Source organism: Pollachius pollachius, assembly GCF_949987615.1.
Source record: "Pollachius pollachius genome assembly, chromosome: 13".
NCBI classification, from domain to species: Eukaryota; Metazoa; Chordata; class Actinopteri; order Gadiformes; family Gadidae; genus Pollachius; species Pollachius pollachius.
Genome location: NC_136946.1, coordinates 2,530,125 through 2,543,500, shown reverse-complemented (window position 1 = coordinate 2,543,500; position 13,376 = coordinate 2,530,125). Strand labels below are relative to the sequence as shown.

At 46.6% G+C, this 13,376-nt stretch overlaps 1 protein-coding gene across 1 annotated transcript; it reads right to left on the bottom strand.

Moving 5' to 3' along the window:
- Nucleotides 1-647: 647 nt before the first annotated feature.
- On the bottom strand, nt 648-11,886 carry cct3 (chaperonin containing TCP1, subunit 3 (gamma)). The gene is made up of 14 exons (XM_079749848.1): nt 11,819-11,886; nt 10,877-10,938; nt 9,509-9,559; nt 9,050-9,112; nt 8,415-8,511; nt 6,760-6,877; nt 6,287-6,473; nt 4,986-5,135; nt 4,278-4,410; nt 3,179-3,260; nt 2,807-2,987; nt 1,624-1,869; nt 1,199-1,330; nt 648-903 (listed from the first exon to the last, which is right to left on the bottom strand). Exons 1-14 carry the CDS (start codon nt 11,844-11,846, stop codon nt 814-816), a joined length of 1,620 nt encoding a protein of 539 aa, XP_079605974.1. The 5' UTR covers nt 11,847-11,886; the 3' UTR covers nt 648-813.
- Between the last annotated feature and the right edge of the window lie 1,490 nt (nt 11,887-13,376).

The following is a 13,376-nucleotide window of genomic DNA, read 5'->3' as shown; positions in this document are numbered from 1 at the left end:
AATATTGACCCAGGTACTCGGCAGAGGTTCCGCTATGGCCTTATAGAACTACCAACTGATAATGCACAAGGTGCAAAAACAGACAATTTATTCAAGGTAGAAATGTAAACTCCCACTGACTCCAATAATAGATCCTCAGCGTCGGATAACGTACGATACCGCGAATAACGTACGATACCGCGGATAGCATGCGATACAGAGTATACCGCACGATACCACGGATAGTATACGATACAGAGTATACCGTACGATACCGCGGATAGCATGCGATACAGAGTATACCGTAAGATACCACGGATAGCATGCGGTACAGAGTATACCGTAAGATACCACGGATAGCATGCGGTACAGAGTATACCGCGGATAGCATACGATACAGAGTATACCGTACGATACCGCGTATAGCATACGATACAGAGTATACCGCACTATACCGCGGATAGCATACGATACAGAGTATACCGCACGATACCGCGGATAACATGCGATACAGAGTATACCGCACGATACAGCGGATAGCATGCGATACAGAGTATACCGCACGATACAGCGGATAGCATGCGATACAGAGTATACCGCGGATAGCATACGATACCGGTAACCACGGGGCAGAAGACAGGGCAGAAGGAGAGCTTCTTGATTTCAACATCTTTAATGGACAACATTAACAACGGGGTTAAAGAGGAGTTTCATCAGTAACGGCTGGACAGACCGGTCCTTCTCAGCTCCTGGTCTACTCAGCTCCTGGTCTACTCAGCTCCTGGTCTACTCAGCTCCTGGTCTACTCAGCTCCTGGTCTACTCAGCTCCTGGTCTACTCAGCTCCTGGTCCTCCACTCTGATCGTCACCCTTCTTCTTGTGGCCAGAGACGATGTCGTCGATACGCAGCAACAGGATGGCGGTCTGAGAGAGACAGCTAGGTTTTAGATCACTGTCATCCTCAGACGAGGCGAGTCATTATCCTCAGAGAGAAAGGTTAGTCACACGTTAACAGGGAGGCTGGGTTAGTCAGTAGTGCCATCGGGCTTTAGGGTTGGGGTCAGTACTTGGGGGTTGGGGTCAGTACTTGGGGGTTGGGGTCAGTACTTGGGGGTTGGGGTCAGTACTTGGGGGTTGGGGTCAGTACTTGGGGGTTGGTGTCAGTACTTGGGGGTTGGGGTCAGTGGTTGGGGTCAATACTTAGGGTTGGGGTCAGTACCTCCACAGCAGTCTTGTAGGTCTGGGCCTTGACGGCCAGCGGCTCCACGATGCCCAGAGCAGACATGTCGGCCAGCGTCCCGGTCTCTCCGTTTACGCCCCAGGAGGTGCTGTTCTCCTCCGTGTGTTTAGCCTGAAGACAAACACTCAACATCAACCCCCGACACCCAACCCCCACACTTGGACCGTGATTCCATCATCACAAAATAAAAGAAATACTGTTTGGTTTATTCTGCGTGAGTATCAATAGCACGTGTAACGTATAACGCAGAGATTGTAGTCAGTTTAACATGCGTTATATACAGTCCATCTTGAGTCAGTATCACCAAAACGACCTTGTTTCCCTTCACATTCGGTCTTTATCCTAATGACAGTCAAGTCTCCCCTCTACCGCGACATCGGGGCGAGGGTACTGGGGGGACGCACCCTGAGGGAGGTGAGGACCCGGATGGTGGAGGCTCCACAGTTCTGGATGAGGGTCCGGGGGAGGACCTCCAGGGCGGTGGCCACAGCGCGGTACGGCCACTGCTCCACGCCCGTCAGCGCCCGGGAGCGCTCCGTCAGGCGCTTGGACACCGCCATCTCCACGGCGCCGCCCCCGGGCAGCAGGAAGGGGTCCAGCAGCACGTTGCGGCACACCTGCATGGCGTCCTGCAGGTTCCTCTCCACCTCCTGCACAGAAACACCACCCTCAGATTATACACCACCCTCAAGAGTATACACCAGCCTCAGAGTATACACCAGCCTCAGAGTATACACCAGCCTCAAGAGTATACACCACTCTCAAGAGTATACACCACCCACAGATTATACACCACCCTCAGAGTATACACCAGCCTCAAGAGTATACACCACCCTCGAGAGTATACACCACCCTCGAGAGTATACACCACCCTCGAGAGTATACACCACCCTCGAGAGTATACACCACCCTCGAGAGTATACACCACCCTCGAGAGTATACACCACCCTCGAGAGTATACACCACCCTCAAGAGTATACACCACCCACAGATTATACACCCTCCTCATCAACCTCCTGAACCCTCATGAACCTCCAATGACCTCCTGAGACCGACAGAACCCCCTGAAGGGATCAATGAACGTCAGACAGAACCCCCTGAAGGGATCAATGAACGTCAGACAGAACCCCCTGAAGGGATCAATGAACGTCAGACAGAACCCCCTGAAGGGATCAATGAACGTCAGACAGAACCCCCTGAAGGGATCAATGAACGTCAGACAGAACCCCCTGAAGGGATCAATGAACGTCAGACAGAACCCCCTGAAGGGATCAATGAACGTCAGACAGAACCCCCTGAAGGGATCAATGAACGTCAGACAGAACCCCCTGAAGGGATCAATGAACGTCAGACAGAACCCCCTGAAGGGATCAATGAACGTCAGACAGAACCCCCTGAAGGGATCAATGAACGTCAGACAGAACCCCCTGAAGGGATCAATGAACGTCAGACAGAACCCCCTGAAGGGATCAATGAACGTCAGACAGAACCCCCTGAAGGGATCAATGAACGTCAGACAGAACCCCCTGAAGGGATCAATGAACGTCAGACAGAACCCCCTGAAGGGATCACTGAACATTGCCTCACCGCGAGGATCTCCTTGCTCGCCCCTCTCAGCAGGATGGTGCAGGCCTTGGGGTCTTTGCATTCGGTGACGAAGGTGAAATACTCGTCTCCGATCTTCTTGACCTCGAAGAGACCGGCTCCCGTCCCGACGTCCTCCTCGCGGAGCTCGTCTGTCCGGCTGGCGATACGCGCCCCGCACGCCCTGACAAAGACACAGACCGTCAGTGGATGGAGGCTGGGGCATGAGAACAGGTGGTGCATGCGTCGGGGACGCGTGTCAGGGGGTGTATGAGTCAGTGGGTGGAGGTACGGGGCGTGTGGTGTATGCGTCAGTGGGTGGAGGTACGGGGCGTGTGGTGTATGCGTCAGTGGGTGGAGGTTGGCTGAAGCTACCTGGCGATGCGGTTGTTGTCCGTCTTCCGGACCCGGCGGATGGCCGTGATGTTGGCCTTGACCAGGTAGTGCTGAGCCAGGTCTGGGAGAACACACATTATATAGGCATTCGATTAATAAACATGTACATTATTATATTACTAAACAGGTTCTCCAGGTAGTGCTGAGCCAGGTCTGGGAGAACACACATTATATAGGCATTCGATTAATAAACATGTACATTATTATATTACTAAACAGGTTCTCCAGGTAGTGCTGAGCCAGGTCTGGGAGAACACACATTATATAGGCATTCGATTAATAAACATGTACATTATTATATTACTAAACAGGTTCTCCAGGTAGTGCTGAGCCAGGTCTGGGAGAACACACATTATATAGGCATTCGATTAATAAACATGTACATTATTATATTACTAAACAGGTTCTCCAGGTAGTGCTGAGCCAGGTCTGGGAGAACACACATTATATAGGCATTCGATTAATAAACATGTACATTATTATATTACTAAACAGGTTCTCCAGGTAGTGCTGAGCCAGGTCTGGGAGAACATACGTTAGTTACATTTCTGCACACAAAGTACCTGAGACAGCCTTCTCAGTACATTAATCATGTATTTATATGTATTAATATACATTAACCATGTATTAATATATGCATTAGTACCTGGGACACCCTTCTCGGTACATTAACCATATGTTAATCTATGCATTAATATACATTAACCATGTATAAATATATGTATCATTACCTGAGACGCCCTTCTGGGTACAATAATATACATTAATCATGTATTAATATTTGTATTAATATACATTAACATGTATTAATATTTGTATGAGTGCCTGAGACGCCTTCTGGGCACATTAACATGTATTAATATATGTATCAGTACCTTAGACGCCCTTCTGGGTACAATAATATACATTAACATGTATTAATATGAGTATGAGTACCTGTGACACCCTTCTGGGTACAATAATATACATTAACATGTATTGATATGAGTATGAGTACCTGAGACGCCCTTCTGGGTACATTAATATTCATTAACATGTATTAATATACATTAACATGTATTGATATGAGTATGAGTACCTGAGACGCCCTTCTCGGTGAACACCAGGTCGGGTTTCATCCTGACGATGTCTCCACAGATCTGCTGGATGTACTCTTCCTCCATCTGGAGGATCCGGGAGAAGTCCTCCTCACGGCTGATCTCGATGTCAGTCTGCAGGGAGCCGAGGTTTTACTGGGACCATGTAGTACTATTACCACGTAGTACTGGGACCAGAGTACTAGTACCATGTAGTACTGGGACCAGAGAACTAGTACCATGTAGTACTGGGACCATAGTACTATTACCATGTAGTACTGGGACCAGAGTACTATTACCATGTAGTACTAGTAACAGTACTGTTCGCCATGCAGTACTAGTTTGAGAGTACTGATTACAATGTAGTACTAGTACCAGAGTTCTGCGTGTTTACAATGTACTAGTAGTACCTACTACATACTATGTAGTACTAGTACGTAGTACCACCATGCAGTACGAGTGTATAGTAATAGTACCAGAGTGATGTGTGTTTACCATGGTGGTACTGGTACCAGAGAACTGTGCGTTGACCACGTAGTGCTAGTACCAGAGTACACAGTACCACGTAGTACTGGTACCAGAGAACTGTGCGTAGACCACATAGTGCTAGTACCAGAGTACACAGTATCACGTAGTACTGGTACCAGAGAACTGTGCGTAGACCACATAGTGCTAGTACCAGAGTACACAGTATCACGTAGTGCCCATACCTGGCTCTCTCCTTTCTTGTACTCCAGAGAACAGTCCAGAAGGATGATCCTGGGGTTCTTAATGAGACGCTTCATCCTGGGGTGAGTGACGTCCTTGTTGACCATCACGCCCCTCAGCACACACGAGTCCTCGATGATCCCCCCTGGAACCTGACACACACCGCATGTTAGTGTGGCCTCTGCATGTTAATGTGGCCTGAGAACACACCACATGTTAGTGTGGCCTGAGAACACGTCACATGTTAGCGTGACCACCACATGTTAGTGTGGCCTGAGAACGCACCCCATGTTAGTGTGGCCTGAGAACACACCACATGTTAGTATGTTAGTGTGACCACCACATGTTAGTGTGGCCTGAGAACACAGCCCATGTTAGTGTGGCCTGAGAACACACCACATGTTAGTGTGGCCTGAGAACACGTCACATGTTAGTGTGGCCTGAGAACACACCACATGTTAGTGTGGCCTGAGAACACACCACATGTTAGTGTGGCCTGAGAACACACCACATGTTAGTGTGGCCTGAGAACACACCACATGTTAGTGTGGCCTGAGAACACACCACATGTTAGTGTGGCCTGAGGACACACCACATGTTAGTGTGGCCTGAGGACACACCACATGTAAGTTTGGCCTGAGGACACACCACATGTAAGTGTGGCCTGAGAACACACCACATGTTAGTGTGGCCTGAGAACACACCACATGTTAGTGTGACCACCACATGTTAGTGTGGCCTGAGAACACACCAAATGTTAGTGTGACCACCACATGTGAGTGTGGCCTGAGAACACACCACATGTTAGTGTGACCACCACATGTTAGTGTGGCCTGAGAACACACCACATGTGAGTGTGACCACCACATGTTAGTGTGGCCTGAGAACACACCACATGTGAGTGTGACCACCAAATGTAAGTGTGGCCTGAGAACACACCACATGTGAGTGTGGCCTGAGAACACACCACATGTTAGTGTGACCACCACATGTTAGTGTGGCCTGAGAACACACCACATGTGAGTGTGGCCTGAGAACACACCACATGTTAGTGTGACCAACACATGTAATTGTGACCAGAGAACACATGTTAGTGTAACCTGAGACAAATTACTAACCCTAACTGTAGCAGTTTGTATTTTATTTGAACAATAACAAAGATTAAAGGTCGAAATAGGTAAACACATCTCCCACTTGGCTGCCGCTACCGTAAAAACCGTACGTCCAAAAAAAAAGTTCCAAAAATGCTAAATATTAGATTTCCATTTTTAAACGTGGTCTTCAGTCCGCAGGGTGGCCTTACCTTCTCCACTTTGGCGTACTTCTTGATGTCGATCTCCTTGCGGCCGTTCTCCTCCAGCTCCACGATCTTGACGGCGTCCAGGGCGATGTTGCAGGCCATGTCGGACCAGCGGCTCAGCGCCTTGGTGTTGATGGCCGAGTTGATGATCTTCAGCATGACGGAGCGGTCCGTGAGGTCCACGGGGACACTGAGAGAGACACCGTCACCACCTCCGTCAGTACACTAGTCTGAGACGCCCTCACCACCTCCGTCAGTACACTAGTCTGAGACGCCCTCACCACCTCCGTCAGTACACTAGTCTGAGACACCATCACTACCAACCTGCTCAGGCACCACAATACCAAACCATTATCATAGCTACTCAGTCCTAAACCAGAGTGTTTTTTTATCAGTTACAGTCCTTTGTCACACTTTAACCCCTTTATCAAACCCCCTTTTCAACCCCCTTTATCCCAGTAGTGGTCCTGGGGTACCTGATCTCTCGGAGGGTCTCCAGCATGTCTTCCAGGGCGTGGCGGTAGGCTCCGATGATCACTGTGGGATGCATCTGCTGCTCCAGGAACTGCTCAGCCACTGACAGCATCTCCCCAGCTGCAACACACAATCATCATCAACACAAACCATCACCACTATCACCATCAACACACATTCATCATCAACACACACCATCACCACTATCACCATCAACACACATTCATCATCAACACACACCATCACCACTATCACCATCAACACACATTCATCATCAACACAAACCATCACCACTATCACCATCAACACACATTCATCATCAACACAAACCATCACCACTATCACCATCAACACACATTCATCATCAACACACACCATCACCACTATCACCATCAACACACATTCATCATCAACACAAACCATCACCACTATCACCATCAACACACATTCATCATCAACACAAACCATCACCACTATCACCATCAACACACAGCATCATCAACACAAACCATCACCACTATCACCATCAACACACATTCATCATCAACACAAACCATCACCACTATCACCATCAACACACAGCATCATCAACACAAACCATCACCATCAACACACATTCATCAACACAAACCATCACCACTATCACCATCAACACAAACCATCACCATCAACACATTCATCATCAACACACACCATCACCACTATCACCATCAACACACATTCATCATCAACACAAACCATCACCACTATCACCATCAACACAAACCATCACCACTATCACCATCAACACACATTCATCATCAACACAAACCATCACCGCTATCACCATCAACATACATTCATCATCAACACACACCATCACCACTATCACCATCAACACACATTCATCATCAACACACACCATCACCACTATCACCATCAACACAAACCATCACCACTATCACCATCAACACACATTCATCATCAACACAAACCATCACCACTATCACCATCAACACACACCATCACCACTATCACCATCAACACACATTCATCATCAACACAAACCATCACCACTATCACCATCAACACAAACCATCACCACTATCACCATCAACACACAGCATCATCAACACAAACCATCATCATCATTTCAGCCCCTCATCATCACCAGGTAGCAGTAATAGATTAGCAGCAGTAGTAATATAGTTAGTGGTACTCTAGCAGGAGCAGCACTAATATAGTTAGTGGTAGTCTAGTAGCAGAAGCAGTAGTAATATAGTTAATGGTATATTAACAGTAGTAATCAGTGTTTCCCCCAGGTGGAAAATGTCTGGGGGGGGGTTGAGGGTTTCAGTTCGCAATGATATATACTCAACCACCTGATGCCGCCGTTTCATTTCCATTCAAAATCTTCATGGCACGACTATTGTTGTGAACAGTATTACCGATGTATTATTTATCTTTATTTTTTGTACCTGATGGAAGTATGCTTTCTTTCCCTACGAGAGTTTTGTAGTTTGTTACATGACTACCAATGTTTTTTATACATTGGTAGTCAAGGCGGGGCCATTAGTTGTTAAGGCAGCCTTAACCATACAGTGCTGGGGGAAACACTGGTTATATAGTCAGTGGTATTCCAACAGTAGCAGCAGTATCGTAGTGTGCTCAGTATTACCCAGGATGATGACCGATGTGGTCCCGTCCCCCACCTCCTCATCCTGGGTGCGGCTGATCTCAATCATGGACTTGGCCGCGGGATGCTGCACCTGGATCTGTTACCATGGGAACCAGTTAAAGCATCACCTTCCCTTTCCAGGGGGGGGCCTGCACAATACATGGCTTCAACCTTGACATCACCACAGAACTCGTATCAAAGACATTATACCACAAGGTGTGAGTGTGATTAGCCGTTACAAGCCTTTTTGAAAATCTGCTTCTTCTGACATCAAAAGCGTGCGTGTCTACCTAGATCAGTCTACCAGCCTACCAAGTGGACATACATCTAGGTGGACACACCCACTTGTGATGTCACACTGACACCTGGTGGTATAATATGTCACCTTTAAATCTATTTTAACATGTAATATAGAATCCATGTTATGTCAGTTTAAGCTGTATCATAGTCCATGTTAAGTTTATTTATGCCTTGAGTTCTGTCACTATACCTCATTGTTTAATAGCCTACATCTTTGCAACTTAAAGCATTGTAGGCTATTCAGCAAAGAGGTGATTTATAGTTGACATTTCATGTTCCAAACACACAAAGCCATTTCCCTGCATAAGAAGGTAACCAATGAGATGAAGGCTTACCTCTCTCAGGATGGCGTTGCCGTCGTTGGTCATGACGATGCCTCCCATTGGGTCCAGCAGCATCTGGGTCAGGGTTAGATGGTAGGATTAGACCGAGGGTAAGGGTTAGATGGTGGGGTTAGGTTCAGGTGGTAGGGTTAGGGTCAGGTGGTGGGGTTAGGGTCAGGTGGTGGGGTTAGGGTCAGGTGGTGGGGTTAGGGTCAGGTGGTGGGGTTAGGGTCAGGTGGTAGGGTTAGGTGGTAGGGTTAGATGGCATAAGGCATAGAGTCAGTAACACTGTTCAAGACAAGTGGATTTTTATAGCAGGCTGAGAATTTATTCACGGCCAGTACTACCTGAAGGCATTTCTGTCAAATAAATTGATAGTTCCTTATTGAGCGGTGAAGTGATGGTGCATATATTTCCAGGCGTAATATCTGAACAGGCTTAATGCCACGCCCTGGGTGTCGTGGGAGTTACCTTCATCATGGCCCGCGGGCCCAGACAGGTCCGGATGACATCGGCTATGGTCTGGAGAACAAGAGCCATTAGAGTCATGAGGACCGCAATGCAAAGTCCAAAGCAAGAGTACAGACATTCACTGACAGGTCAGGAACACAAATCACTAACAGGTCAACATGTCAGGAACACAGTCACTAACATGTCAGGGACACAGTCACTAACATGTCAGGGACACAGTCACTAACATGTCAGGGACACATTCACTAACATGTCAGGGACACAATCACTAACATGTCAACACGTCAGGAACACATTCACTAACATGTCAGAAACACATTCACCATAGGGCTGGGACGACACGACAACAAAAACAAAAAATTTGTTAACAAAAATAATTTGCATCGATGCTTCGGCCCAAACAACTAGATTAACTCTTGTCCCACACTCCAGGCCAGTGGAGGCGGTAGTGCACCAGAGAGCTTGTAGCCAATCGAAGAAGAAGAAATCAGACCACTATTGCGGCAGCAAGCAGAAGTACGCGAGAAGCAGTACGAGCACGGAACAATCAAAAAAAATAACGACCACGGTATTCAAAAGTCTGAGAATTAGTCACACTAACCCCTTCTAGTGATCTGTTATTTGCTGATTATGCAAAATCCAGCTGTTATACCATACGAGTACGACAGCAATGAATGAGCACTTGGAAATGAAACACCCTTGAGCTCTGTTTCTGACACAGAGCTGCACCAACTTAGTGTTTATCTTAAACCGGACATGTGATTTATACCCCAGTGTCACTGAATAGAATATTAAACAAATAAGACCATTTTTCTGTCTGCTAGGCTTAAAGATGGCAACAGAGGCAGTATTACGTTCAGTGTCGTTCCCTGAGAACCTGCATAACTCATGTACACCTGGAGAAGTATCCACTGTGCCACGCGCTTTACCATATACAACAGTATTCGTGGAGACACGTTTCAGTACCGTATATACACAACAGAATGCGCACAGGCACATTTATGACCCTAGGCCGTTTAAATATATTGTAGATTAACTGAAAAATTATCGCTAGATTAAAAGTTTGGGACCGCTCTAATTTACTAACACATTCACTAACAGGTCAGGAACAGATTCACTAAAACGTCACTAACAGCCGACACATGGAACACATCCATGCAAGCCTTCTTCTCTGTATCATCATATCAACCCTGGCCCATGTGAAATAAAGGGTTCTGATTGGCTGGCCCGGGGTCTGAAGGGCAGGGCCGGCCGCTTACGAAGACAACTAAACCATGAGGCTGCAGTCTGGCTCCCGGCTTCATCGCCCTGGCTACCAGTCGCTGGCCTATGGTCATGTCTTGTAGTTTAATGTATGCATTGGCTCACCTTAGCAGCATTGATGTTGCCGGTCTGCACCTTCCTGCCAGACTCCCTCTTGATGTTCTGATCTGAAGAAAAGTTACAATAATAAATAGATTTTATTCCAAGGGAAAATATGTGGTGTCACAGCGCAACTAAAGCACAGTTCAATTATAAACAATTTGCATATAATATATATGCATAACATTACCGTAACAACCTAGACTCTGCAGTCACCCCGTCCTACTTATTGCATGTTGTGCGTCCTCGCACTTAATGTTCGCACTTACTGTATGTCGCACTTATTGTGAAGCATCTTCTCCTAGCTACCTCTGTTGTCTACGGGGAGACAACAGAGGTAGTCCATGGATTGCCTATGGGTTAACCTAGTGATGGTTAGTGCTTGCGATTCTATGAACATCCTTACTGTACCCACAGCCATATATGGTTGTTTCTTTCTTCTAAAATAAAGGCACTTTGGATAAAAGCGTCGCCTAAACGCCCTGATTGTAAATGTGACCCCCACATGACAGCAGAAATGCAGATCATAATTCTTAAAACTTGGAGCTCAGACTTTAGCGCCCCGTTCAGTAAGGCTGGGTATTAATCTCCAAACAAGAGGATAGCTAGCCGGGTGTAGCTTAGCAGGATAGCTTCAATCAAAAACGATGGCTAGCTGGGCGTAGCCTAGCATCCTCTGCTATAGCTTCAACTATAAGGATGGCTAGCCGGGCGTAGCTTAGCAGCCTAGCCTCAATCAAAACGATGGCTAGCTGGGCGTAGCTTAGCATCCTCTGCTAGCAGGAGGAAGCACATGCGTCTCACGCTAACCGGTAAGAAGACTTAAGGAGGCTAAACCGTGAATCGGACGGAACAGAACGGCCGGTTGTAGTCCCGACTGAGCGGTAGTGTTATAGTAACGACAGAGTAGCGTTACGTATTGTGAGTATTAATAGAGAAGTCACTTACTGAGCACTAAAACCTGCTGGCCGTACATCTTGACAGGGCGCGCGGTGTGGAAGGTTCCAGGAGCACGAGAAGAAGGAGCGACCGGCGGAGGGGCGGGACACCAGCATTCACGGACCAATGGAATGCGAGCACATTCTTGTCAGACAGGGACTTCCACCAATAGGAAAAATTATGCACAAGCTCCTCAGTCAACGGTATTGAAGTGTCGCAGCAGGAGGAATATAACCGAATCATTCTTCACTGCTTGGAGTACAAACGCATCATAATATTTGATTTCATACAAAAATAAAGTCCCATTAATATCAGTAACAACCCATAAATCAAGAAATATACAAATGATTCGATCGTCTTAAGTCAATGCTGCAAGCCATTGTTATGGGGTTAAAGGCACAGTGTGTAACATTTCAACAAACTCTGAGCTCAAAATGACCTGGACATATCTGTAGTCCATGCTGATCGATAATGATTTAAATAATTTTATCAATAAGATCACATTCTAAAGCTGTTACATTTTACACATAAAACATGCTGGCAGGCCCCTTCTTTTGTTTACCAGTCGAATGCTGCGTTCCAGTTACCTCGGAAGTCTGAGGTAGGAATTGACTTCCCACTGCGTCGACCGCGCTCCAGTACAACCAGTCGGAAAACCAAGATGCCAAGATTAGAATAGGCAGCAGCTACACTTCTAGCAAGGTTAGCCATTTGAAGCGAGTTGACAACATATACAAACACTGTAGCAACATCTCCATGAAAGGAAGTTGGACATTACTGAGGGTAAGATATTTAATAAGACACAAATAACACAGAATTGCTCATAACAGTACATTACCACAGCTTCCACTAGTGTTGATGTGCCGAGCAGCTATCTTGTGTATGCTGAGGTCGGGGATGTGAGTTTTTTCTGACTTTTCAAGTCCGGTTTAAGGGGGTGTACTGGAACGCAGCATTACTATCGATACCCCCAAAACCTTGATACCTTGCTAGCTAGTTTACGTCCCACAGTTGCAGAGCCAGTCAGATGGGACGGAACCTTTATTGTGAAAGCCTCATGCCTACTAACTCAGCCAGACATTCTCTGGATTGGAGGGGAGGGGATGAGTGTGTGAATGGCTGGCACCTCAAAGCATTCCCTTACTATACGAGAATAAAATAATTAAAGTCTTTATTTCATGCGAGTCACATTCTGAAACAAGTGCATACAATGTTTGCAATCATATAAATAAATGCAGAAATAAATTACATATAATTAATACAAACCATTATTTAGAAAAAAATATTTTACTAAGTGACAACCATTAAATAACATCAAATAAAAAGGATAAATAAAATAACAACGGAATCTAGTTGTGAAATAATTCAGGTGTAGCACATTGAGTTCGTCTCTCGTTGTAACGGTTCACTGATGAGCTCCAGACGCTCCATCGCGTCTCTCTGAGCATCTGGAGGAGAATCGCCACGGCAACCAGACGGCAGGAGGTTCAACGTACAGAGAAGGTGACATCACCACCCTGAGGAGTACAGAGACGGGAGGCATGTCCCTCAGTGTGTGGTTAAGGGG